Source organism: Solea senegalensis, linkage group LG6 (genome assembly GCF_019176455.1).
Source record: "Solea senegalensis isolate Sse05_10M linkage group LG6, IFAPA_SoseM_1, whole genome shotgun sequence".
NCBI lineage: Eukaryota > Metazoa > Chordata > Actinopteri > Pleuronectiformes > Soleidae > Solea > Solea senegalensis.
In genome coordinates this window covers 6,138,439-6,166,330 of record NC_058026.1, presented here as the reverse complement: position 1 = coordinate 6,166,330, position 27,892 = coordinate 6,138,439, and the positions used below count along the sequence as shown (strand labels likewise).

The 27,892-nt window shown below is 40.1% G+C and overlaps 1 protein-coding gene across 1 annotated transcript; it reads left to right on the top strand.

Annotated features, from left to right (window-relative positions):
- Positions 1-186: 186 nt before the first annotated feature.
- On the top strand, positions 187-25,399 carry nomo (nodal modulator). Its single transcript, XM_044028325.1, is given in 48 exon segments — positions 187-318; positions 1,603-1,867; positions 2,062-2,210; positions 2,330-2,485; positions 2,558-2,643; positions 2,726-2,871; positions 2,958-3,105; positions 3,560-3,742; positions 3,965-4,110; positions 4,225-4,339; positions 4,592-4,689; positions 4,840-5,023; positions 5,467-5,597; positions 6,143-6,298; positions 6,398-6,476; positions 6,613-6,804; positions 7,570-7,600; positions 7,603-7,784; positions 8,323-8,412; positions 8,660-8,705; positions 8,827-8,927; positions 9,233-9,339; positions 9,429-9,501; positions 10,815-10,967; positions 11,562-11,699; positions 11,933-12,022; positions 12,135-12,240; positions 12,697-12,847; positions 12,938-13,115; positions 13,447-13,588; positions 13,786-13,917; positions 14,516-14,652; positions 15,083-15,170; positions 15,368-15,431; positions 15,527-15,622; positions 15,707-15,928; positions 16,175-16,257; positions 16,391-16,550; positions 17,706-17,832; positions 18,971-19,084; positions 19,247-19,374; positions 20,413-20,554; positions 20,698-20,781; positions 22,404-22,514; positions 22,647-22,748; positions 22,859-22,978; positions 24,045-24,137; positions 24,336-25,399. Coding segments are annotated over 48 exon segments (5,973 nt in total). The 5' UTR covers positions 187-302; the 3' UTR covers positions 24,468-25,399.
- The last annotated feature ends 2,493 nt before the right edge of the window (positions 25,400-27,892 follow it).

Genomic DNA, 27,892 nt, shown 5'->3' with positions numbered 1-27,892 from the left:
AACATTTCACAGGTACAATTTTCCCTATGATCCAACATCCACAGACCATGTAAGTTGCTTTGACTGCAGCATCCGCGTCCTTACCGCCTTCGTGGGCACGTTCTTGCTGTGATGGTTTGAGACCCCTGCGGTAGATAAAATAACCTGCAGTCAGTCACTCCCATCCAGGAAGTGGTGCCTCTGGAAAAGTCTGCCTGTGTTTTCTTCCTGACAGCTCCCAATGGACGAAACGAGTTAAGTGTTCGCTGAGCGGAATATCTTTGGAATATCATCAGTAACTCATTCTGTCTCAGCGGGAAACGATGGAGGTGGATTCAGGTAAACGCAGAGTTAGTGCAGTGTTTGTGTCTGTTGCTGTTCTCTCGAACAACTTCATTAAAACAAGCACTTCTTCAACATTAGCTCCGAGGCTAATCATGCTAGCCTCCAACAAGTAGCTGCTAACAACAAACTTAACACTCTGAACGGCTTTTTATTCAAATGATACATACTGTTTGGAAGCACTACAGTCAAATAGTTACTGTAATGATAATAATTATAATAGTAATAGTAATAGATATACAATACTATATAATTGGTTTTTTTCAGCCTTTTGCTTTACTTTTTTTTTACTACCACCACAAAAACAAAGGAGACACCTTTCTTGACACACAAACAAGCTGACATGTGTTTTGGACTTCCAGCTCAGATATGGTGTCGTATTATGTACTTTTCAAAAGTTTTAAAATGTCCTGCTAAGTTACAGGACAGTATGGAACAGCATGGGGTTTTAAAAATTCCAATCGATAACATAGTTCAGATTAATATATCACAGTTTTGCTGGCGATTATTGTTCTTGTCTCTTGTTAATAACAAAACAATATGATATGAAACTAACTAAATAAAATGTAAAATTCGATACAAAATTCAAAACTGTATACTATAACTATATATCTATATCAGAATCAGAAGAGCTTTATTGCCAACTATGATTTACACATACAAGGAATTTGTTCTGGTGTCATAGGTGCATAACAAGCATACAAAATTAAAAAAAAAAGTTAAGTGAAACAGTAAAACAGTAAAAAGTTAAGTGAAACAGTAACGTATATATACACATATAACTATATATCTAATATAATAATAATAATATATATAATATATAATAATATAAATATACATGTAAACTATACATCACATGCTTCACAAATGTAAATTAAAAAGCATTTCAGCTGAGTGGTTTAGTTACTCTTTTTGGGAGAACAATATTTGTTGCACAATTGGAGAATATGTCTTTGAAGTGACTCAGCACAAATGTGTTGTTAAAAGCGTCATAGTTCATAAATGGTCTAAAAACGACAGACTAATCGTTATTAGAAATTGTTTAATTTACAAAAGACAAAGTCTTTGTCTTTACTAAGAAGACACAACTGTAGATTGGAGAGATAGACCATAATTGTTGTCTCTCAAGTAAAGCAGTTTTGTGTGTTCATTCTTATTACTTCAGTGCATATTTTAACAAATATAGACACTTGAAAGTTGACTTAATAATACCATTGAGCAACACAATATCAACAAATACTATATCATCTATGATCTCATCATATTTGTTCACCTTTACAGTGTTCTACACCAATCACAGTGGGAGAGTCACAAGTAACCCACTGCTGGACCAGCTCCCGAGCTACCAGTCCCTCCTGTACCGCAGGAAGTCGTCGACTGGTGGCACCAAAAGAAGGAGCAGCTCTAGATCCAGGGACAGCACCTCTGGCAGCGGTAAATGGGCCGTGAGCACTGTCGGCAGACATGATGAGAGGCAGAAGGGTCAGATGGTGGGAAGACCCATCAGGGAACTGGCCAGGACCATGGCTGAGAAACGTCGAGACAAGTAGGGGAGAAATATTCATTTTTTTCCTGTTTAGCGTCTTGAAAGACACCGTTAAAAAGATCTGTTCCACTTTGAATGGGACTAGAAATTGTGTTGCTTGATGAATGAATCTCTATTTTCAAAAAAGGGTTACATAATGCTGTAGTGTCCTTAATTCTTTAACAAATAAAGACTTTAACTGTGTAACCTGTTAGAACGCAGCGTCTGGAAGAGGCTCGAGAGCTCAGTAGCTGGAAACAATGGAGGCAAAACGCCCGGAGGAATCTCAGGAGGCTGAAGGACGACGCTCATGACTTGCTGAGCTCGCTGCAGCTCTGGAGGGGAGACATCCACCTGATAGAAGGTGAGAGATAAAGTGATTAGATGGTGTGATTGCCAAAAAGAAAGTATCTTAAAAAGACTTTCCTTTGTGTGAACAGAATATATACCAGTTTTTCTTACTTTTGTCGTCCTTCCATACAGGGATGTTTGGCACTGGGATCCTGTCTTACTTCTCCTTCCTGCGCTTTCTGGTCATGCTCAACTTGATCATTTTTCTGCTCATGTTCAGTTTTGTCATGTTGCCCATCATCATTGCTCCGCATGCTTCAGGAAATACGACGTACAACCAGAACGATGGTGAGAAGACGCTTGTTTATTGTATAGACTCGGAGTGAAAATGGCCTCATGCTTTCTATATATCATATACAGGCAGTGTGTGCAGTGTGTATCCAAGCAGTGCTCGACGTGGCCTGGTGCTCTATTATGAACACATTACTGATTTGCTGTCTGGTGGAGTAAGTCCTGAAGTTTCATCTTTAACCATTTCAAAACAAATAGATGTTATTACCATACTCACAAACTGTGCATCACCTACAGGGCTTTCTGGAGCAGACCTATCTTTTCTACGGCTACTACAAGGTGGACAAAATCCACTTTCCACACACCACTTACAATTTACCACTGGCGTACCTGATGGCCACGGTAGCGTACCTCTTCCTCAGCCTCATCTGGATTGTCAAAAGGTACTGAAAGTATGAACTTCATCAAACATGTGAATTCATTTGAGTGATCAGTTCTGTGGCAAGTGTGTGTTCTTTCTCTCCTTCAGGTCTGCGACAGGATTCAAACGTAGCCTCATTCAGGATGAGGATCGCTTTCAGAGTTTCTGCAACAAGATTTTTGCTGGCTGGGACTTCTGCATCACCAACGAAAACGCTGCGAGGCTGAAGAGGAGCAGTCTCCTCTATGAGCTCCGGGTTAGTTTGGCATTCTGGGAAACAAGATGTATTAGATGTGGTACAAGGGGCCGTTTGTGTATTCTGTCGTAATTTTTACATAAATTGATAATGTCTTACTGTGGATCTTTTATGTACACTCAACTTAAATATAATGCAACACTTATTATTTTAATAACTTATTTATTTCACTTCCAATTAAAAGATTATAAGATTTCTTCTGCACACATACATGGCACAAATTAGAGCTCACCTTTTATTGTGAACCAGATTTGACAGGAATAACTTTTTTGTTTACCTCTTTTACTTCAATTAATGAAAAATGGGAGTAAATACAACGTTGGGTATCATATCTTCATATCAAAAATATATCCAGGTCAAGTACACTCACCATACACCATAGAAGATGTTTCAAATGTTCTATAATCAACGTTTTACCTGAATATTTACCTGCCACATTTTACTATATCCCCAGACGGATTTGGAAGAAGAACGGATTAAGCAGAAAATCGCGGATCGCACACGCAAAGAGAAGTGTCGGATTTACCTCATCCGTCTCCTCCTCAACCTGTTTGTCATTGCTGTGTTGGCTGGTTGCTTCTACAGCATTTATGTAGCCACCATCTTCTCACAGAAAGCACAACTGAATAATATAAAGGTAGTAATCAATCAATTTTTCCATTGGCTTTCTACTTTACCCCATTGAAACTCATTCCGTTTGTTAAAGCCTTGAGGTGATTATTATTTCTGTTATTTTGATCTCGAAATTGGTAGAAAGTTTGATAAAATTGAACGGAGACTCTTTCTTTACCCTGAAATCGCTTTGTTTCCGCTGGCACTCAATTCAGACAAACCATGAATTTTAGTTTCTGTTTTGCAGGTGAATTTCATTGTGGATCTGATCTACGAATATCTGCCTTCAATCGTTATCACCCTGGCGAACTTCATCACCCCCCTCCTCTTCTCTCTCATCATCAATTTTGAGGACTACTCTCCTGCCTTTGAGATCCGCTTCACCCTCATGAGGTAGAGCGGCGTCTCATGTGTTAACCAATGAGGAAATATTTTCAAAGAATAAACTAAAAGGTGAAAATTGTGGCCTTCTTTCCCTCCCGTCACATGTTCCTCCTCTCTTCACAGGTGTGTCTTTATGCGGTTGACCAGTATTGGGGTCTTGCTCTTCTCTCTTTGGTCTCAGATTACCAAATGTAAAGACGAGCCCTGTATCTGTGGCTACAATCATCTGCTGTACTCTGTAAGTCTGTATTGTGGTTTTCTGCAGTTCAATCTCACTGTTGTCTCCCTTCCAACACATAATTATATTAATGTAGCTTTACTACTGCTTCTAGTAAAACTAATAATAATAGTATTTGTTCATAATGTTAATAATTTATGCCATTACTTAGAGTTTAACTGCAGCTTTTATGTATCTTGATAAGAAATGCGATATTTAGTCAGTCATTACATCTTAAATGCATTCTTTAACTAATTTTTTTGTTGCCCACAGTGTTGGGAGACCCGTGTTGGTCAGGAAATGTACAAACTCACCATCTTTGACTTCATGATTGTTGTCGCAGTCACCATCTTGGTAGAGTTTCCACGAAAGTAAGTCCTCACTTTCCTGTAGTAGTAAATGTAAGAAGTAAACACTTTGTCTTATTTGTGTGTAAAAATGTGGCAATCACAGCATTTTTTTTACAGTTGTTTTCCTTTTAGAAAAGTAAGTTGCCCTTACATTTTCCCTGTCCTACCCAGGCTCATAGTGATGTACTGTAACTGTGGCCTCGCTAAGTGGTGGGGCCAGCAGGAGTTTGCCATTCCTCAGAATGTGCTTGAGATCGTCTACGGTCAGACCATCTGCTGGATCGGCACATTCTACTGCCCGATGCTGCCCGCCATCTGCACCATCAAATACTTCTTCATCTTCTACATCAAAAAGGTGAATTTTTGTCTCTCGTGTACAAAGAAAATGATGACCTTTAGCACCTGTTTGGATTAATTGGTTAATCAAGCACCTTACTAAAATCTATGGAAGTGTATTGCTGCCACACATACAAAAAAAGTGGGGTACTCAGTATTACATTATAACGAGAAACTACCACGTTATAACGTAATACTGTATGTGTATGTATGTGTGGCAGCAATACGCTTCCGTAATAATCCGACGAGATTGATTTGATTTAAATTGTTCTTCTCTTAGCTCACTCTGCATTTTATAAATTGATAAAAAGAAAAAAACAATCAGAAGTTACATTTGTGAAAGTATTCTTACTTTACAGCATTTTTCTTACCCCTGCCTAAAACTTTTACCCTGTAATCTTATTTAAAATCAGGAACACGGCTAATACTGTGCCGCTGTTCTTTACTGTGTTTTGTTTACAGGTGTCGTTGATAAATAACTGTCGACCAGCCACACGTCCATTTCGAGCTTCCAGGTCTCACTTCTTCTTCCTTGGCGTGCTGCTGATCGGCCTGGCTCTGGCCTGTCTGCCTGTCATTGTCAGCGTAGCACAGTGAGTAATGACCATGTTAACTTTCAACCTCAGTCTCTGAAGCTTTAATTGAACCTCAAGGGCAAATATTGGCAACACGGGTCCGCATTTATGTGATGAATTTCACTTGCTGCTGTCAGTGATACTTTGTGCCTGTTGCTGCTGTTAGCATTCCCCTCCCTCCTCCATACATCACTTCAAGAACTTTTTTGGCTGTTGCTACCCAATCCGTACCGGGAACTCAGTGTGTACTATACAGCTAATTCCTGTTAGGGTTATGGTTTTGTCTTTTGTTTTATGGCAGGTGGCAACCAAAACTCTGTAAATCAGGAGTGGTAACAAAGCCTGGCTAACGCAATGGTCTTTGGTGGAAAAAAATAATAATCATGATTATTTAGTATTTCAAACGATTACTCATTGACTTTTGGAATTTATTGCATGTGAAAAAAGTGGTTTCTCCAACCCTCTGATGGATAAAATGTTTGTTTGTTTTACTGATCTTTAAAACATTAAAGTAAATGTCTCTTTTCTGTCTTCTTTCTTGTTCACCTCTCCTGTTTGCACAGAATAAACTGTTCCCAGGCCTGTGGACCATTTGTTAATTACACCACCTCCTGGGAGGTGCTGCCAACTGCGGTGTCTCAGCTCCCTGATGGAGTCAAATCTCTGCTCTTTGCTCTCTCATCAGAGCCTTTCGCTGTCTCCTTCTTTGTTGTTACGTGGTATGTTTTCAGTCAGGTTTCTCAGCCCCCCAGACACTTGTTTTTCCTCTGTGTGTTTATGTTGTTTTAACCATTTAACCAATTATTTTCTCTCTGCAGTTTGGCCATGTTTTATATGATTGCATTAGCTGGAGCTCACAAAAGAGTTATTAACCAGCTAAGGGAGCAGCTAGTCATGGTAGGTCTACACAGAAAAAGATATGGTTGTATTCATGTTGTTTTCTTTCTTATTTTTAATAATAGCAGCCTTATCTTTTAACTTATACTTACTAGTCTATTACAAACTATTAGCTCTTGGTCATTTTGTTTTCCAGGAGGGTCGTGACAAACGCTTCCTGATCCAGAGGCTGTGCCAGGCCCAGAAACCCGCAGCAATCACATCTCCAGGGTCAAGATCACAGGTCCACAGCCCCAGCAGAAGCAGCCCCAGCTACCACACCAGCTTCTCTAACAATTTTGATGAAGCGCTGTTTCTGGCACACTCGCCTCCAGACTCCTCCACACATGTGTGAGACCACATGCAAGGATGGACAAATGTATTGGGATTGTAAAACAGTTTGAACATTTTAAATATTCGTATTTCTTTGTGAAAACACTAAATACTTTTTGCTTCTTTGGACCAACCCTCATTAATGCCTTTTCAATTATCTTTTTTAAAATAATCATAACACTATTAAGAAATGGAAATGTGCAAGTATTTTTAAACCAAATCATTGCCGGTCAGATGTTTGTTTGTTTGTTGGTTTTTAGTGCTTTTCCTTATTTTGAGTTCTGTCTCACTTTTTCCTTCTAAGAAGGACTACCGTTATTATAACCACTGGAGTGTAGAACAACCTTTCATAAAAGTGTATGCACTTTAAAAGTATTACTTGTGCAACCTCTGTAGTACTATGCATTTATTATTGCTATACTGTTGCATTATGATGCAAAGAATCTGTCTGTTCACCATGCTAACTAAACTGTATTATGTCCTCCTTACCAAATACTGTGAGTCAGTTTTCTGAAATACTGGTTGGTGGGTGTATCTGTAATTTAAACACTATTTTAGTCATATTTTGGGTAAATATTTTGTTTTTTTCAATGTCATTTGTAGTTAATGTAACTGCATTTATCTTTTTACATATAATAAATATGATTAAAATAAAAATGCATCTGATAATTGGGTTTTTACCGCAATCCTTTCTATGGAGATTGTCATAGCACCTCCGGGCCAACAGGTGGCGGTGACGCCGTCAGTGTCTCCACTCTTTCGCTCGGTCATTCAGTGACAGCAACTCAGCTGGTACGGAACCGGAGACAGCGTGTCGTAGCTGTGGTTCTGGGGCTCAAAATGTTGAGGATTACGATACGAGCTGATATGGGGTCTCTGTGGATGTTATTCTGCGTGATCTACACGCAGATGTGGACCGTGTCCTCCGATGATATAGTGGTGGCGTGCGGAGGCTTCGTGAAGTCCGACGTGGAAATCAACTACTCTCTCATCGAGGTGAGAGAGAGTAACTAGCTTAGCAGCAAGCTAACGGCTAGCAGGTTTACCGTAGTAAGCTAAAGGTTACGCAGAGACTGGAATGAATGACACTTTAACTGTAATATGTATTAATGCAATATTGTAATACAGTTTACATTTACATGTATGTAATTAGACGTTAGTATAGCGACGCACTGTTCAGGTTTTGTCGTAGTTCTGTGTTAGCCGAGCGCATTCACGGTTGACTGGAAAGCTATATGGGAAATTATATGAAATGGTTTGCGTTTTACACGACTGCTCACTGCTAATCTTAAAGCTTATCTGTGTGGATGAAGACGGTGGCCAATCCCTATTTATCCACGGGGTCCTTACTTGGTCATTTGGTTAATTATGGAGGTCGTCATTTAAAAATGGTTGGTTAGTTAGTTGATGACAGCTGACACAATATGTATATCAATTGGCCTACTTCTAATGCTAATATACACAATTTCTTACCTTCCTAGCCCTAACATGTTAGGTTTGGTTATGATTAATTTAAGTTCTCTTTCATTCACAGATTAAACTTTACACAAAACAAGGTTCTTTGAAATATCAAACTGATTGTGCTCCAATCAATGGCTACTTCATGATCCCGCTCTACGACAAGGTATGGAAAGAAAACACTAAAACCAGTTGTGATTGTACATGATGTTCATGTATAGAGACATACCACAAACACACACACACACACACGTAATGTAAATGCATATGTTCATTATCTGGTTACTTATCAGTGTCAAATGATAAATACATTCTCCAGGCACTGAACTGTAGCTTTAAAAAATGTAGTGTGTAGTATTTAAAAATGTGAATGAAAAATGTAAATAGAAAAATGACTTGTTTTTTAAATACAGGGAGACTTTGTTTTGAAGATTGAACCTCCTCTTGGATGGAGTTTTGGTGAGATTACCACGTCTACATCTTCACAATTCACATACTCTTTATAGCTGTTGCCAGAGAATGTTTGCAGTACCTTTTGTGTTTATGACTTTTTTTCTCTCCGAATTTTAAATCTCACCAGAGCCTACTGTTGTCGACCTCCATGTGGACGGAGTAAGTGACATCTGTACGAAAGAGGAGGACATCAACTTTGTTTTCACAGGCTTTTCAGTCTCGGGAACGGTGAGATGTGTTTAAAATTTCCCTTTTGCGTCCATTATCTCAAGTTGAAGATTGTTAAAAATCAAATCTGAACTAAGAAAAGATGTTGGAGCTTAAAAGATGGTGCTGTCAATGTATATTCCTCACACATAAATAAGCCGTTCAGGTCTACTTCTTAAGAAAGTTATTTGATTAGTTATTCTTATAACGTATGTTGCTTTTGTCTCATATTTTCTATTTATAATTTCCCAGTTTTGGGATCATTCCTTCCAAACTTGTTTTGTCCTGTAAAAAATTAAACACCTAATGTTCTGTGTTTCATTCAGGTTTTGAGTAAGGGTCATCTCCTGGGTCCGACAGGAGTAGAAGTTCGCCTGAGTCGAGAAGGAACAGAAGAAAAAATCCAGAGTGTTGTCACGCAGCCCGGAGGAAAGTGAGTGTTTCGCTCATCTTTTTGGTCAGTGGATGCGCATGTGTCTCAAAATGACGGATGTTTTAAGACATTTTGTCTCACTTACACAGGTATACCTTCCTTAAAGTACTTCCTGGGATTTATGACATCACAGCTTTCCATCCCTCTTGGACTCTGGAGAAGGTTTGTGTATTTGCTTCTCTTATTAAATCCCTTAAAACTAAGTTATTGAGGTACTGCCATCGCAATGTTTTGCGTTCTGTACGTTTTGTTGTTTACTGGAGCAGAGCTGTGAAGTGATCATTTCTAGAAAACTTTATATCTATTTAAAACATGAATATGTAATAACCGCCCCAAGAAGCAGAGACAACTATTTTGTGCTTAATGTACCCAAAATAAAAAGGTTACTGTTCTTCACATTGATGACCCTGGCAAGTCGTAAAATTTCAAAAACAAAAGTTGTCACAATTTATTGGAAATTGTGGATTCTCTGAACCTATTCTGTGTCAGTAGCTGTTGCTCTGATTTGGAATCAGGAGGCTTGAGAGCTTTCAGTGCAGCGGTGCATAATTTGTCAAGACTGTGTGAAAAATTAAGTGCCACAGAGACCAAAGCATCCCACTGGTGGGATAATGAAAATTATGATCATGATTATTAAGATTTATATCCATGGATGTCACCCCAGTGAGAAATACGTTGGAGCCAGAATCTTGTATTCATTAGTCATACACAGATGTACTGTAGGTAAAAAAAAAAATAGAGAAGCGAAAGTGAAATATTTAACCATTTAAAAGAAACACAGTATAGTTATAAAGATGGATTTGTGCATTATTTATCTGAGGCGGTTGGAGCTTAGACTGATCCCCTGGAGGCGATATATTCTTAGTTCCTTAATTACTTCACTGAGAAAACCATAAGACTCCATCCATTTTTTTTACATATGGTCCATGTTTTGTGAACAAACACAGAACTGGTTTTGCTTACAGAGAGATGGTGACAGCCCCACCTTCTTTCTCGACCAGTTATACCTGCAGCTTCACTGCTCTTCTTTCTCTCCAAACCTCAGTCAGGAACATCATTTATTTGAATCGCAGTCACCTTTAATTTTATGTTTTTTTTAAATGGTGGTACTGTGCAGCTCTGCTATCTAGGAAGATACCAGTATTAGATTGAGACTCTGTATCGACAGATATTGGATAGGGGACCAGAAAAGCAGAAAATCAGGGAATCCTAGATGTGACGCATCATATTCACCCCTGTGGTGTGTAACACTCTGTTCTGTGCCTCAATAGCACAGTCCCTCCCATCTGAGGTTTGGTTGAGAATGCACAAACTTGGAGGTCTTTTAATGTAGAATCAGTTCAGTGTAGAAAACCTCTGTGAAGTTAGCAGGTTTGAAATGTAATGACATCACAATTTCAGCCGTAATTACCCCGCTCTCGACTGTGTTATTATTCTGACCCTGGCTATAACTTACGAGCTGACCTTCTTCATAGAGTGTTACCACAGTGCACGTCTCCAACGCCAACGCTATGGCCGCTGAACATCTGGTGGTTGGAGGCTACGATGTCTCGGGGGAGGTCCTCAGTGATGGAGAGCCCATGAAGGAAGTCACCTTCCTGCTTTACTCGGCCACAGTCCAGAAAGAGGTAAACCAGTGTTACCTCATTTATTATTCACTCCTCGCTTTTTCAAAACAGGTAGTATTTTTAATGACAAAATTATAAATTGGTCGGACTTAGTTTTTATAGAAAATAATTTTTCTGTTTACATAATAGTCATGATTAGGATTGTGGTTTTCTTCAATAGCAATACATCAAAGGTTCAAGGTTCTGTATTGCTGTTTATGCATTGAACACACACACACACACACACACACACTTGTAATTGCTTTGACTGTTTGACCTCAGATATGTGAAAGGTTTCTGTTTATCAAGTGTTTTTAAAGAAATATAAAACTCACAATTAACTGGTTTCTCCAACTTTCACACAAGAGCAGAAATCAGTCTCGATATCGACTGATTTGAACCAGGGCCGAACAATGAATCGAAATTTTACAGTACAGATTTTCAAATCGCAGAAGGCGTGATATTTCTTAGAGCCAAAATGTGTGTCAAAATAATTGTAATTAGATATTAACTCAAAATCTAATTTGAACTTGTATATTGTGATAACCGTATGGGCTAAATCATCCAGCTCTGTTGTTAATTAATATGTAATGAACTGTTTGTTGTTATTTCTAGGACGTCAGTGACTGTAACACAACCCCAGTGGAGGGGGCAGATCCCGGGGACAGCTCCTTGATTTTCCTGTGCAGTGCACTGTCCAGGGATGATGGCATCTTCGTCTTCCCCTCTCTGGCCAGCGGAGAGTACACTGTGGTGCGTCTTTATTTATTTATTTGCTCACATGCAGGAATTATTTCCCGTCAGTCCCTCACGTACATTTGAGTCCATACGCTGCATAAGCACGTTGTTGGATGATACTTGATCATTCTGTATCTGGTGCTGAATGAACGTTAGCTTTTTTGAATCTCTTCAGCATTACCACTAAACTCTGGTTCATGTAGAGATTGTGAATCACACTGAATGGCTATTGCATAAACTGTGTTCAGGTGCCCTTCTACAGAGGAGAAAGGATCACTTTTGACGTTGCTCCATCAAGGATGAGCTTCAAGGTGGAGCACAACAGTTTGAAGCTGGAGGTAAAGCGTCGGATTATCTTAATTTTCTTTGGTCTTTATATAAACATGGTTATAACATAAATAAGCATTTATTTTTTTAAGTTAACGCACAGTTCTGTTTGTCCTCATGCAGCCTGTCTTCAGAGTCATGGGCTTCTCTGTGACGGGCCGAGTTCTCAACAGTGTTGACGGCGAGGGCGTACCTGATGCTGCAGTGACCCTCAACAACCAGATCAAAGGTTACCATGCTGCAACACCACACGCTACATAAAAATGGACACACTAATGTGGTTGATCTACACACTTTTGTTGTGAAGCCTTAAGAGTCATGATTTAACTGGTGCCAGTGATGTCACTTTTTGAAACTAGAAGTTCATGGACTATTATAGATGACCTGGAACTAGTGAATGAGGTCATGAATTCCTCAGGTAAAATTTGATTGATGTTATAAATCGAGTGAGACGTCGGCTCATTTTCTTATTCACTTCCATCCTTGCAGAGTTCTTTTGGCAACTAGCTGAATCGCCCCCTGGTGGCTAACAGCCAGTTCCATCCTACTACTTAGGCTTCATTTTTCGCAAGCTTTGTTCATTTTTATGTGCTGTCAATGTACAACCCAGTAATGAAACAACAAGAAAACCCTCTCTGTGTAAACATATTCACGCTTACTGTCTGTATACGCTTTGTCTTCACAGTTGTCAGCAAAGAGGATGGTTCCTACCGCTTGGAGAACATGACGGCTGGCACCTACACCATTCGTGTCAACAAGGAGCTGATGTTCTTTGAGACGGTCACTGTGAAGATCGCCCCCAACACACCCCAACTTCCTGACATCATCACCGCGGGGTACGCGCAGCTCGTTTTTATGTGTTTTAATGATTCATTCTACATGCATGCTCTTTCACATTGCTGACAAGCCTTGTGATGCCACTCCAGGTTCAGTGTGTGTGGGCAGATCTCCATCAGCCACCTGCCTGAGGGCATGAAGCAGCAAGGTCGCTACAAGGTCACCCTGACACACCAAGGTCAAGACAAGACTTCCAGCCGCACCATCGAGTCTGACCCACAGGGGGCCTTCTGCTTTCAGGCCAAACCTGCAGACTATAGTGTCCATGTAAGACTCTTAATGTCAACTGAATGAATGCTTGGAGCCAAGACACATTAATACATTTATCTGCATTGGCTTGGAAATGCATTACAAGAGAAGGCACCTGCTTTGTTATCTACTTAATAAAACGGTGTATTCAAACTCATTTGACTGCAGTATCTTAGTCTCTGATCACATGAACAAAAACCTTTAGGTCTTCTTGTATTTAGTAATGACCTGGCATCGTTAAATACTGTTTTGCTTGTGACTTTCATGGCCAATTTCAGTGTGCACATAGTTGTATAATGAATGCTCACCTTTCTGCAGCGTAACTTTGCTTTCTCCTTCATGTGTTAAGGTGTCTCTTCCTGAGCCAGAGGTGAAAGCAGGACTCGCTCTGCAGCCTCAGGCCCTGCAGGTCTCCCTTGTGGATCGACCACTCACAAACCTGCTTTTCACCCAGTTCATGGCGTCCGTCTCTGGAAAGGTCTTCTGTCTAGGTAATTGGCTTATTTATACAGAAGATGTTATTTTTATTTACGGAATACCGTCTCCCCTTTTCACTTGTCTTATTTAGACAGCAAATGATGATGTAGGATAAAGATTTGGGATTTTACTGAATTCTTCGGTTGTTATGTTTTTTTTTGTTTTTGTTTTTTTACACAAGCTGACCTTTTGTCTTCTGCTTGACCTCTAGCTTCCTGTGACGACCTCTCAGTCGTGCTGCAGCCAGTGAGTCGTCAGGGAGACAGAAGGACTGTGGCTCTGTCTAGCAGTAACGACATCCTCAGCTTCTCCTTTGACAACGTTCTGCCAGGGAAATACAAAGGTCAGGATCCACTGATATGAATAGATTTTATTCTACATAAATCATAATTGTAATATCCAATATCCAAAAAATGAGTGGCTGTAAGTGTGTGTGTTTTCTCCCATTTTAGAAGCAATTCCTTACAGTCGGCACATATGTTCTGACTGTAAGGAATTGCAGGCAGAAAGTATAAATTGATTTCTCATTTTCAGAATCCATCGATGAATCACCGCTAATATTTCCTAAATGATTGTCAGAAAATCAATCAGTAATTACCCTTACCCGCTTTATGGAAGGGCAGAGCACATTGTTTTCTTTACCTTCCGGAGCTGCACGAGTGCACACAAATGTTCTTTGTGTTCATACATTTGCTCAGTTTGGTGTGTTGCTGTGCCAGAGTATGTGCAAGATGTTTACCTTCTTAATCAATTGCTTTAAAATGTGATAGTTATTAATTAGGACCCCTGTGTGGAAAGCCCGAACATCAAGTCATCATGGCAGCTTAGCCTTGCTCTCTGGAGCGTGTCTGACAGTTTTAATCCCCTTCAGTAAATATGAACACATTTGTTTTCCTCTTACTTTGACTGTAAAGTATTTTAATTACTGTTCATTCTCTCAGTGAGTATTTCACACGAGGAGTGGTGCTGGAAGCACAAGTCCATGGAAGTGGAAGTACTGGACTCTGACGTCTTAGGGGTGGAGTTCAGACAGATTGGCTACATCCTGCGCTGCTCGCTCTCCCACGCCATCACTTTGGTGAGTAATCGGTAACTCAGTTCATTGGTAGTAGGCGATGTGCATGTCATTACAGGCAGTGATGAACCGATATGATTGGTATCGGTCCGATACTGGTCAAAATCACTGGATCCGATATCGGACAGGTAAAAGCTGAGTCATGTTGTGGGCTGTTCATTTCTTCTTTATGGGAGAAGAATATTTGTTCCACAGTTGGAGAGTTATGTCTAAGAAATAGCTGATGTTAACGTAGTTGAAAGTAGAAAGCTCACACAGTAGAAAAGGTCTAAAATGACTGTATCTGACTGATATTGTTATCGGTTGATATTCAAGTTTGTGATAACGGTATCGGACAGGAACAAGTGATATCGTGCCATCCCTACTTACAGGTGGCAGCATATCCGGCTTTTATTCTGATTCTCACTCCATGGGTTTTTCTTTTTCTGCACAGGAATTTTTCCAAGACGGCAGCAAACCGGAGAACGTCGGCATGTACAACCTCTCCAAAGGAGTGAACCGCTTCTGTCTCTCTAAGCCTGGTGAGGTCCATTCTCCTCACCTCTCATTAGCTAAACATAGTGTGAATTAGCATACCGAGAAAAGGAAAACATCCCTGAAAAACTGTTCCCCCTGTGGATCATTAGAGTACATTTGTTGAGCCAAAAGGTCTGTGTCTGACTTACCTAAATATAAAACTGGAGCACAGTAATTAATCACCTAAACATGGCTTGTCCAGGTGTTTACAAAGTCACCCCTCGCTCCTGCCACCAGTTTGAGCAGGATTTCTACACCTATGATACGTAAGTAATCCGATTCTGTCTCCATTAACTTCTGAGTTAAAAGTCCTTTTATATTGTGCCGTAAAGTAAAGCATGTTCACTGTGTCTCTTAACAGCTCGGCTCCCAGCATCCTGACCCTCACTGCAGTGCGACATCACATGACCGGACTCATCACCACTGACCAACTTCTGGACGTCACCGTTACCATCAAGTGAGACTCATCGCGGCCTCACTCGTGTTTCTCTGACGTTCTCTGACACCGATTGACTGTCCTAAATGCGCCTTTCTTGATCAGGTCGTCCATCGAGAGTGAGCCAGCCCTGGTGCTGGGACCCTTACGCAGTCTAGAGGAACAGCGGCAGGAGCAGCAGCTGCAGGAGATTCAGTTACGACGTCAGGAGCGAGAGCGGCGTGCTGCTGAACAAGATGCCGGCGCCAGCGACGATAACCCGCCTATCCAAGAGAAGGCTGATGAACTGACGGGCCCATTCCACTATGAGTTTTCCTACTGGGCCAGGTCAGTTACTCAGTGTTTTTACTGCAATTTAAATGATTTCTTTGATCATTGGAGCTATCAAAGTAAGGTTTACAAGGTTGGAGTTCACCAGGAAATGTGTCTCTTGCACATCCTAGTGCTCTGCCTGGTCACTGTTAATGTGACGGCTCTACAGGTTGTTATTATGACTACACTCTCAGTTGTCATTCTTTCATCTTTGTTTGTGGGAATTCAGTGTGTTTATTGGTACCGTATGTGTTTGCACAGGGCAGGAGAGAAGATCACAGTGACTCCCTCTTCCAAGGAACTGCTGTTCTACCCACCTGAAGTTGAGGCCACTATCACTGGAGGTAAAAACGTCACACACAGACCAAAATGTACATCTATAATCCGTTTTTTTGTTGTTTCTTTTGGTGTGGCTGCTGCTTCTGTGTGCCTTGCTGCAAGCATAAGCCTAAAATGTAAAACTCTCCCGTCTGATAGAGTCATGTCCGGGTCGGCTGGTGGACATCGCAGGACGAGCAGGTCTCTTCCTGAAGGGCAAAGTCTCACCAGAACTACAAGGCGTCGAGATCTCTATCACTGAAAGAGGAGCTGGTGCTCTGCTCATTACTGTGGCCACGGATGAGATGGGAGCATACAGGTAAGAGAACCTGCTCTGTGCAGAAAACCCACTGTAGCCATTACTCTGTCCTAATTACTGCATTGAGATACTTGCTGGCACAAACACCACATACACACCTGGACCGTATATCAGAAAGAAGGGGTTTCTCCCCGAAGAAAGGTGTATTAAAGCAGTAGCGTGTAACTCTTCGATATAAACGGATGTCCGTTACATTCAAACGATGCTGATTAAGACGGTCAGATCCACACGACTCTCTCCATGTTCTTCAGTGTAGCAGTGCTTTGTTTTTTCCTGTGGAGAGACAAAGTGAGGCTGCGTTTTACATCACCACTGATTTAGGGAAGGCAGTAAAGTGAGACGGCAGTGAACTTATCCCCGGCTCTCTGAAACATGAGTAACGGTGAAACGGATGTTGAAAGAGAACTTAAGGTTAAGGAAATAACCCCTGTTCTCTGAAACATGTGTGGGCTAATGAGATATTGAACTGAATGTTGAAAGACTGATTAGAGGTTTTAGTTGTTTTAATTATTGATTCCAGGAAATGAATACAATTCCAACAATATCTAGTGTATTGAGTCTGGAAACCTTTTTTAAGCAGTTTTGAAGTTGTTGATTTTCACTGCTTTATATATTCATCAAAAACTACTGATGGCTAGATAACACACACCATTTTTTACAGAAAACATTTTTTTTAGTATTTGAACATATGCTTAATGCCTAAGGCTGAAACAATTATTAATCGATTGCTAAATTAATCGCAGACTATTTAGATAATCTGTGAATCGGTGATTTTTTAAGGATTTAAACCAGTTTCTCTGATTTTTCAGCTTCTTAAATGTGAATATGGTCTGGTTTCTTTTCTCCATAGAACAAAGAAATCATTCAAACTGAATCATTTTTGGTTTGTTGACCAAACAAGATGTTTGGTAACATCATTATTAGCAAGTTTGAGAAAGAATTATCAACATTTTCCAACATTTTATGGACTTAACGATTACTCAAATAACCGTAATACCTGCAGCCCTCGCCTGATATACTAATATATTAAAAACCAAAAGCTCTTTCAAATCTACTATTTTGTTGTAAAGTAGGTGACGTCATGATTCATACTATAAAAGATGCATTCACAGACATGTAGTCACATCCACATGACTTCTGCTTTGCTTGTTCCAGTGTGGGTCCACTTCACAGCGACCGTCAGTACGACATCAGCGCCAGCAAAGAAGGTTTTGTCCTGAGTCCTGTGGAGGGAACGCGGGGGGATTTCAAGGCCTTTGCTCTGGCTGGTGTGACCTTCAAGGTACATGTAACCATCCTCCTAACATCACTTTCACATCCACTGTTTGACCTTGAGTATCTTTACAGTGTACTCATTTACTTCTCCCACTGATGATGTGGTACAAAGGTAATGTGGAATGACGGGATGAAAAACAAGCCACCGTTAATTCCTATCACTGATGATAAACTCTATAAAACAGCTTCCTGCTTTGCCGGGGTGCCGTCAGTGGCCTCGCCTTTGTTCTGCATTTATTAAAGGGATGTGCAGTTATCTACAGTGACCATGAGATCCTGGCACAAGTAATCACTGGCAGTTACCCTTTCAGATTGTCTGAGGAATTGCTTTGAATTTTTCTTTACAGCATTTACGAGTTTTTGTGTCCTTGTTCATTCTTCTTTTGTAAACACTCTAGAACATCACAGTCTCAAAACTCCCCTGCCGTCCTAATTATGCCACTATTTCACCACTTTGTGCCATGATTGTGTTTTTTTAAGTCTGTGTGAGTTTGGCTACAGTACACATTAAGTCCACATTCTGATAAAAATGGAGGAATTCCACTGCAGTTTTAATAACTTTTTGCTTGACTATATATATATATATATATATATGTGTGTATATATATATATATATATATATATATATATATATATATATATATATATATATATACATATATATATGTATATACATATATATATATACACATATATATATATATATATATATATGTATATATATACATATATACATATATATATATGGTATACTGGTTAAAATCACTGGATTGGATATCGTACAGATAAAAATGTAGAATCCGCATTCTTCCCTATGCACAGACTCTGTAAATAAATATCAGGAAAACCATTTTAGCTGAGTCATGTTTGGGCTGTTTATGAAATGGGCTGTTTTTGAAATGACTCGGCACAAATGTGTTGTTAACAACTTCATATGTTCATAAGTAGTATAAAATAAAAGTATCGGACTAATATCGGTATCGGTAAGTACTCGAGTTTGTGGTATCGGGATATCCCCAGTTTTTGCATGGACCCAGGTTGTTTTTAACATCTGGATTCCTGGCCTAGTGCTGAAACGTTAAGTCAAGATGTTGTCAAGTCATGATGAGATCCATAACCTTTACCCTTTTTCTCTTTTTCATCAGATCAGATCAGAGGATGGTCAGCCCCTCTCAGGCGTCCTCCTGTCTCTGAGCGGAACTCAGTTTCGTTCCAACCTTCTGACACAGGACACCGGCCTGCTCACCTTTAATAACCTGGTATTGATCCCCTAGTAATTTGGTCATTTCATTCTGTCTTTCTGTGGGGTGAGATATGAGCCCTTTAAGGTTGATTGCAAGGACACTTCGACCTCTGTTGTGGTAGCCGATGTATGTTTTCATGCTTTTCATTTGACATGATCTCTGCTCCTGTCTCCTCAGAGCCCAGGTCAGTACTACTTCAAGCCCATGATGAAGGAGTTTCGATTTGAGCCGGCGTCTCAGATGATCACCGTGGAGGAAGGTCAAAACCTCAGTATCGACATAACGGGCGTTAAGACTGCGTACAGGTATACAAAATTACCTGGAATTGCCATTTCTTGTTTAGTTTAGGTTTAACATTTACAGTGTGTCTAGAGTAAAGTGTCATGCAAATGTTTTAGCATTAAAAATAGAGGTCAGTTTCAACAGTTTTGTCATAAAGTTTTTTTTACTATTGTCAGTTAGACGACAAAAGACCTAATTTAATGATATCGGAAAACAGCACGGGATTATGGGAATTTCGCGGTCTCATTTACATGTAGAGCTCACGCAGCAAATGGCGACAAGTAGTTGTGATCCATTTGTGACAAATAGACACAATAAAATGAAAAAACAAAAGACACTGGCTCACTACAAGTACCAAATAGTTCCTTCCTCACTCAGGTGATATAATTAAAAGGCCACCGAAATGAAATGGTCCATTTCCTTTAACAGAAATACAGATTTATATGGATTTAAAGAATGATGTGGAACTAAGTACACTAAGCCGGCCACTGATTGGTCAAAGTGACGTCCGACACAAGAATCAAGCCGAACAATGCCGAACTGTAGATCAGTTAAAAAGACTTAACAATCCTAAAAACGAGGGTTAAACTCCAACAGTTACCAGGGAAATGTGTACAATCTCAATATTTAACAGAGGAGTCCGGCGTATTAAGCGACAGCACTGCTGATCGCGAGTGGCCTCACGACCTCTGCCGCTGTATTTCAGTCCAGTGACTGTGTCAGACAGAAGTACTGAACAAATCTTTTAGATGAACTGATTCACTCTGAAAACAACTGCTTTACAAGTCACGTGTTTGTGGAAAACCAACCTAAACGTGGTGTGGCGAGGCAAGCTGGGGCCATAGGTGGAAAAGAGGCTTTAGTCTCATAGTTTGTATGACCCTTTAATGAAACGTTAGGTATTATATCTTTAGTAAAAGTAAAGATGCCGTAATTACACCCGTTCCTTAGATTCTTGTCCTTGAACCTTTGTGCCCAGCACTGGTTTCACTGGACTCCAGAAATGTCTATTTTCCCACATGTGTCTGATCAGTGTCACGGTGTTGTGCCTTTGTCCTCAGCTGCTACGGAGCGGTGCAGTCCCTCAGTGGGGACGCGGAGCGCGATGTTGCTGTCGAGGCAGTGGGTCAGGGAGAGTGTAGCCTGTACAGCGAGGACACAGTCACTGACGAGGAAGGCCGCTTCAGACTGAGGGGTCTGCTGGTGAGGCCACTGAGACATGTCCAAATCTCACTGAACTGAGTCACACTGGTCCAAAAAGGAGAAACGGGGAAAAAATACCCTTTGTCTTCAGACTCAGTACTGCTTTTATTGTAAAACTTAATCAACTGTGTGTTTCCTTGCAGCCGGGTTGCAAGTATCTGATTCAGCTCCGTGCTGAAGGAAATGACCACATCGAGAGGGCTTTACCACAACACAGAGCTATAGAGGTAAGAAAACCATGTGATTCCACACTTCCTGTACAACAACACAGTTTTTCCTGATGTTCGCACATTAGGAAAAACTCATTCAGCCCATGGTAAATTAAAGAAATATCAGTTTATGTGTTGTAATGTTACCAGTTTAAGTTTAGGACAGACCATGTCACAAAAGTCCATAGTGTCTGAGTCCAGCTGCACTATGTGTGTGTTTAAATATAACACCAGTGTTCAGTAACCAAGATGCTAAAACTACACATCTCCTTATTTAGCACATTGGAGGTCTGTCTTGTGATCCCCACCCAAAAGATGTGTCATCAGTGATGGGAGAAATGACTGTTCTCAGCCTCTCAAATGTAATGACATGCTTTTGTTTAATCCATCTTTAAAAAAAAGGGTGTGAACCATCAGCAGTGAGATTAAGTTTTTGTATAACAATCAAAAAACATGTTTGTTGCTTGAAAATACAAATGTAATCCCCAATCCACTGATTCACAAACAGTATCTCTACTGTGTCGACATGAAAAGCTGAAAAACCAGTGCATACACCTAAAAAAGAACACTGTGAACAGGTCACCGTGCCTGATACAGCTGTACCCTATTTAAGAAGACTTGCCTCCACACATTTAGGAGATGAGTCAATAATGAAAGATGTCAGTTTATTTGTTATGATTGATTTTTGAACGTCCAATCAAATCCAACTTTATTTATAAAGCACTTTAAGAATAGCCGAAACAAAGTGCTGTACATCAGAGATGAATAAAACAAATACAATCTAAAAATGTGTGACCTAACAGACCTAAGAACAAACAATAAAACAATAAAATAGTGTAGGAAATATAAAAACAACACAAATAAACAAGACATACAATAAAACTATAAAAAAAAGTTGTTTCAGACTGGGTCGAAAACCGAAGAGTAAAGATGGGTTTTAAAAGTGGACAGTGAAGGTGCGTGTCTAATATGCTGTGGAAGATTGTTCCACAATCTCGGCGCAGCAACAGAAAAAGCTCTGTCCCCTCTGAGCTTCCGTATAGATTTAGGTAACTGTAGGAGCAGCTGATCAGCTGATTGTATCACAGTATCTTCGTCAGGAAATACAAAATAGTATAGGTTCACTTGTGTCGTCCATGTTGACTCCGTAGTTCCCTCTTGAGTGCGTGCTGCAGAAATAAACGCACGGCTGGGAAATGCATCGTGGTGTGAACTCGTTTCCATTTCCCAGATCAAGGTGGACACTTGAACCATGGCTGAAGTGAAAACATCAGAGCTCTTTTGCTCTGTGCTGCACTGCAGTAACACTGACAAACTACATTGGAGGATATGGAGAACTTGAGGTGTTAAAACGACTGTGGGAACTCGGTGATTGTGATTTATCAGCAGCCTCATCACATGGGTCCCGTTCCCAAAACGCAGAACAAAAGCAGCGATAATCTTGTTGCAGGTTTAGACCTCTCGGTTCATAATTTCAGCTTTGCCTGAAAAGTGGCGGGACCCCCTAATCTCTCCGACAAGCCTGGAAATGCCTTCATTCCGCCTAATTCTCTGTTATTAAAGCACTGTGACTTGTACTAAAGCTGTATCTAGACTTGTTATTTTTAAGGAGTTCATGGTCGTGTGTGTTCCCCCCTCAGGTTGGCAGCACTGACATCGACGGTGTCAACATCATCGCCTTCAGGCAGATCAATCAGTTTGACCTCAGCGGGAACGTCGTCACGTCCCCGGAACATCTACCAACGTTATCGGTCCGACGCGTTTGTTTTCCCTCATGTGATCCCAGCTTTTGATGAATCTCTACATCTTCTCTGCAGTAGTTCTGTGGCAGCTTTGTGAAGAGTTTTTTAATTTGACCCTTTATTATTATCTGCTTTGCCCAGGTGAAGCTGTATAAGAGCGACAACCTCGACAATCCAATCAACAGCGTCTCTCTGGGACAGTCCCTCTTCTTCCACTTCCCTCCTCTGGACAGAGACGGAGAGGTATCGGCTCATAATTCTCCTTAATGTGCTTTTGAATTTCACTAAATGTATGTACACCTGTAGACACGATGAGCCAGTTATCTGAAGTCTTCTCTCTCTCTCTTCTCCAGACCTATATTCTGATGCTGTACTCCACGCTGTCCCGCTCTCAGTACGACTTCACTTTGCCTCAGGTCTCCTTCACGTCCAGCGGCCACCACAAGCACATCACGCTGACCTTCAACCCCACTGTAAGACACACACGCCTCACAGTTAAACCACTCCACTGTGTTTTCTGCTGTGTGATAGTGTCGGAAAGTCTCAGGAATTATGACACACAGTGTGTTTTTATTTGTCCTTTAATTAGCCAGGAAGGTCCCATTGCGATACAATCTCTTCTTCAGATATAAAACTCACAATAGAAGCTAAAAGGAAGTAGTTAAAGGAGAGTAAAGAAGAGATGCATAATAAAAGTAAACAGGCCATACCAACAAGATCCTTAATCCAAACCCCTCAGAAAAGCAATGCAAAGCAACATGTTTCTTTCCTTTGACGGTGTTTAAAAACAGCAGTGTCTGTAGGGAAATTGTGTTTTGCAGCTCATTTTTTTCTAATGATTTTTGTGCAAAAATTACATATCACAACACCTTGGTATCACAAATTTTAGATGCTTTCATCCACATTTGGTTCACGGAAGTATAAGTAGTTATATAAATTGATGACATTAAAAGTTGATACATGGTTGCTCTTGCTACCCGAGCTCTACCAAGGGTTTCTATGCATGTGTGAAGTGTGGCTACTCTCGCACATTCCATGGATTGTAAATAAAATAATGTTATATTTTTAGTTTACGAGTTTTATAAGAATAACTTTTGTTGTATGGTGGCGGACGAACAATAGTGGTAACAGGAAGTCGCCGCACTTTTGCACATGCATCGAACCAGCTGTATTTTTCGGTACAGATGGGGTTTCATTGCTGCGTTATTTAATATTTTGCCAGTGCAGTGAAATGCAGAAACCTTTTTTCACGCGATTTCTAAATGGCATTGTTTATGTACTGAATCTGTTTCTATTGTATTCATTGATCAGACAAATTAAAAACAGATGGAAACTCACTAGTGTGCTCTATATGTATGTAAATATATATATATATATACACATATATATATATATATATATATATATATATATATATATATATATATATATATATATATATATATATATATATATATATATATATACATATATGTGTATATATATGTGTGTGTGTGTGTGTATATATATAAAAACTAATGTGTTTGTGTTTTTTCACAGCGTAAAGTGCCTGACCAGGATGTTGCCCAAGGCTCTTACATAGCTCTGCCCCTCACTCTGCTGCTGCTGTTGGCAGCATACAACCATGAGAAGGTATAAACCACTTCCATCTGCTGGAGACAGGCTGAGCCTTTCTTGCTTGGCTTTCAAATTTCACATGCTTTTAGGGTTTGACATGTAAAAGGGAAACATTGCCCGACTCCATATTGTTTCCATGTTATGTTGTCAGATCTTTTGTGTCCGTTCATTGAAGTCCATCACGTATTTCCTCTTGTCTCCTGGTCTTTGCAGGTGATCCCACTCCTGTTGCAGCTCGTGAACCGTGTCCAGGGCGTGCGGAGCATGACCCAGGCCAGCGGGGACAGCGCCGCCCTGGATGAAGCCAAGCGCCAGGCCAAGAGACAGAAAGCCAGACGTACATGAGAACGCAACCACAGTTCAACCTCAACACACCTTTGTAAGCTAAACGGGACACTAGCGCTCGCAAACACCTGCCTTGGCAAACACTGGGTTCGACGTCTTCAGTTGTCGGCTAACGATGGGTGCTTTTAAACTTGTTTAGTCCAGTAAAGATGTGATTTGGCCTCACGTGAAGTCCGACGTTAACCACTCGAAGCAGGTTTCCTCCACCTCATCAGCATCATCAGCCATCCTCAGATTAACCGGACTAGCTGACATTTTACAAGATGTTTTGTCTCCCTCTTTTTTTTTTTTAATCCCAGAACACTTATTATCTAAAGGAATATTGAATTATTTGTGAAAAATGTTGAATTATTATGAGCCATTTTTATACTTTTTCATTTTTCTCGGTCAACTAAAAGTACTTGAATGCATGTTATGTCCATCGTGACACAGTTTAGACTCAAAGTTATTGGTTAAAGTAAGAAGTCAAAAAGATTATTTTCCTTGTGCTTGTAAAACTGTGTAAGGAAAAGAAAACGTGAGAGCTTTAAGTTAAGAATTTCCAAATTATATTCGTACGGAGATATATTCCCCACTGACTTTCTGTTTCTGTGTCAACATGTCATTTCACAAGTTCAAAATGTCTGTGTCTTATAACATTTGAAGCCATAGATTTGATCTTAAACAGCAGTGATGTCACCGTTTACAGTGTAATCGCTCACCGGGAGTGAAAGGCGGCCAATGATGTTGACAGTTGCGCCTTTGTCGGCCATATCACTCAAATGTAAAAACTCTGAAATGCACTCCGTTCTCTCCTGATGGTATTTCATAAGCTGTTAAGCGTGACGCAAGATTGACTCAATGTCAGTTTGTCCATCAGCTCAGGGAGATGATGGTGGATTAGACGCTGGAAATATTGGTTTCAATAGTTTGTGATGAGATTTGTTTTTTGGGGGTTGAAAGGTGAGGTAGGGAGCTCTAGAATCTTACTAATAATTGATTAATTTATTAACATATGTCTAATCAGATGTGAATGTCTTACATAATTTGTTTTGAATGATTCCCTGTCAGATGAAGTGTGTGTCAATAGCTGAGAAGCAATATAAATTTAAAAATGCCCCCACAGAAGTGGAAGAATTAGTGAGAAGATCAATACAGGATCTGTAACGACCTCGAGTTAAACTGTGAAATATCAGGCGGAATGATCATTTTTGCAAACGCTCGTTTTTTACTGCTCAGCTGTGGGGTGCACTGTGAAAACAGTGGAGCCCAATTATTTTTCTGTTCTTAGTCATCTGCTCAGAGCTGTGGCCGAGTCATTTCGGCCACTGACTATGTACTGAGTTGAGGGATCTTCCAATTAGTCCACATTTAGGGGGAGTTAATGACTTTGGCTGCGGTGGCAGAGGAGAGGAGAGGAGGGGTGGGGGTGAGGGAAGTGGAATGAATTGTCACTCGGTCAGAATCTGTTAAATGATGTTGTTTTTGAGAAAATGAATAAAGATTGACTGGAAAATACACTTGACTACTGTGTGTGGTTTTGACTCTAGGGGGCACTCTAGTGCTGGACGTTAATATTTTCCCAAAGATATACCAAGAACTTAGGATCTCTTCATCTTTGTAGTGTCAAAGAACAAAAGTTGTCACATTTTCAATAAGGATCAACAACAAATGGGGAGTAAACCCACACAAAAGTGATATTATTCCTTCTCTTCACTCAAGTAGAATGAGCCAGGACACGCTGATGTTTAGTTAAAAGAGGATGTACAATGGAGTTGAGCTGAAGGGACCACTCGACATAAAACTTACTGTTCTAATATGTCTTGAGGACTCCGCTGCCTTTCTGTGTTGCCCACTGGGTTATGCAAAAGATGTGTCAGACAGCCAAGAGCTTAATGAACTACTGTACATGAGGCCCAGCTCCAGAGTAGGCTGGCCTAAAAGGGCCTCAAAAAAATCTTTTCAGAACATTGTTAGGTCAGCAGTGCTATATATAGATAACAGTGCTAACAGACACCAGATATGCACACAGTTTATGGGCAAAAACAGCTCGTGTAACCAAACTGTCCAGTGTTCAAGTGTAAGATCTAACCAGCTTCCACCTTCAGACAGTGCTAGACAAGCATAGTATTTATCAGTGGTTACCACAGCAACTCAAAAGGTAGCACTTATTATAAATACTTGTAAAGTACTGCATGGACATTTTGATTAAACACATTCCCACTGTTGAAAAAAAACCCAACCTTTTCTTGGCCAATGGGAATGGCATATACCACGTATTGATTAATTTCTCTTCCTCGAGCAGAAGAAACACCATATCAACAGAGTATGCAATAATTAAGAAATAAGATTAAATACTTAAATACAGATAGAAAAGACAGAGAAAAATAAGATAAAAATTAAAGCGCTGGATTCAGTTACTTTAAAATGGAAACAGATTTAATTTGTTAAAGCAATAGGAGAGCATACTCTCCCACCAAGCCACTTACTTTCCCACAGTGTCAATACATTTGTATAATTAACAAGGTTAACTCTTATAATAATTTTTCCTCAGAAAAAGTGCTGCATAAGCTTCTACAGGAAGTGCAATTGTCAAAAAACATCCACATACCATGGATGCCACATACAGTATATTTGGTTCGTCCCATTATAGGGAGATACAGGGGTGTGAATGCTCAGCTAGGGACCTATTTTACAGTGACACCTTGACCTGGAAGTTAAAACAGGCAGAAAATGGCCAGAATCGTTTTTAAGTAACACAGAAATTGGATTAGCTGGATGTAGCTGCTGAGTTAGCAGCTAACAGGTGAATCATGGGGATAAAACTGCAAAGGTAAGAGCTGATTAATGGAGAATTGTCGACATTTTTATTGTTTTTCCTAAGCACTGGCTGCTAGTTCAGTGAAAGAAAAGGAATACTTAGTTGTTTTTACAACAGGCTCTTGGCTTTGAGATGTTGTGTAGCTTTTGTTTGTTAGCTTGGATATTGAGTGGTCGTACTGGTCAGAATTTTGTGTGCTTTTTTTGTTGGAGGTGATTTAGTGGCTTGTATTGGAACTGTTTTTCAGTGAAAGTGTTAATATTTAAATTCTTATGGGCATTTAGCAGAGCTTCTCGCAATTCTAACAAGTTAGCACGTATTAGCACATGTTTACTGTACTGTCAACTTCCTGCCTGTCTGTGTGCTCCCTGTTTTGACCACAAGGGGCAGAACAAGTCTAACAATAGTCTTTCTAAAGGTCCTTCACTACAAAGCAGTTGTTCTGGAACTTTTTATCCCAAGTTAGGGTCGCGGGGGGCAACTCATTTTTATTAAAGTGCTTCTTCCTCTTCTTCTTTTTAATTAAAAATGAATTGTGTTTTGTGGGCTTTCCCATGCCCCAAAACTCCATAATTGCGACCGCATCAATCTTGGTGTAATTTTACATCTGAATGTCGTTTGGTGA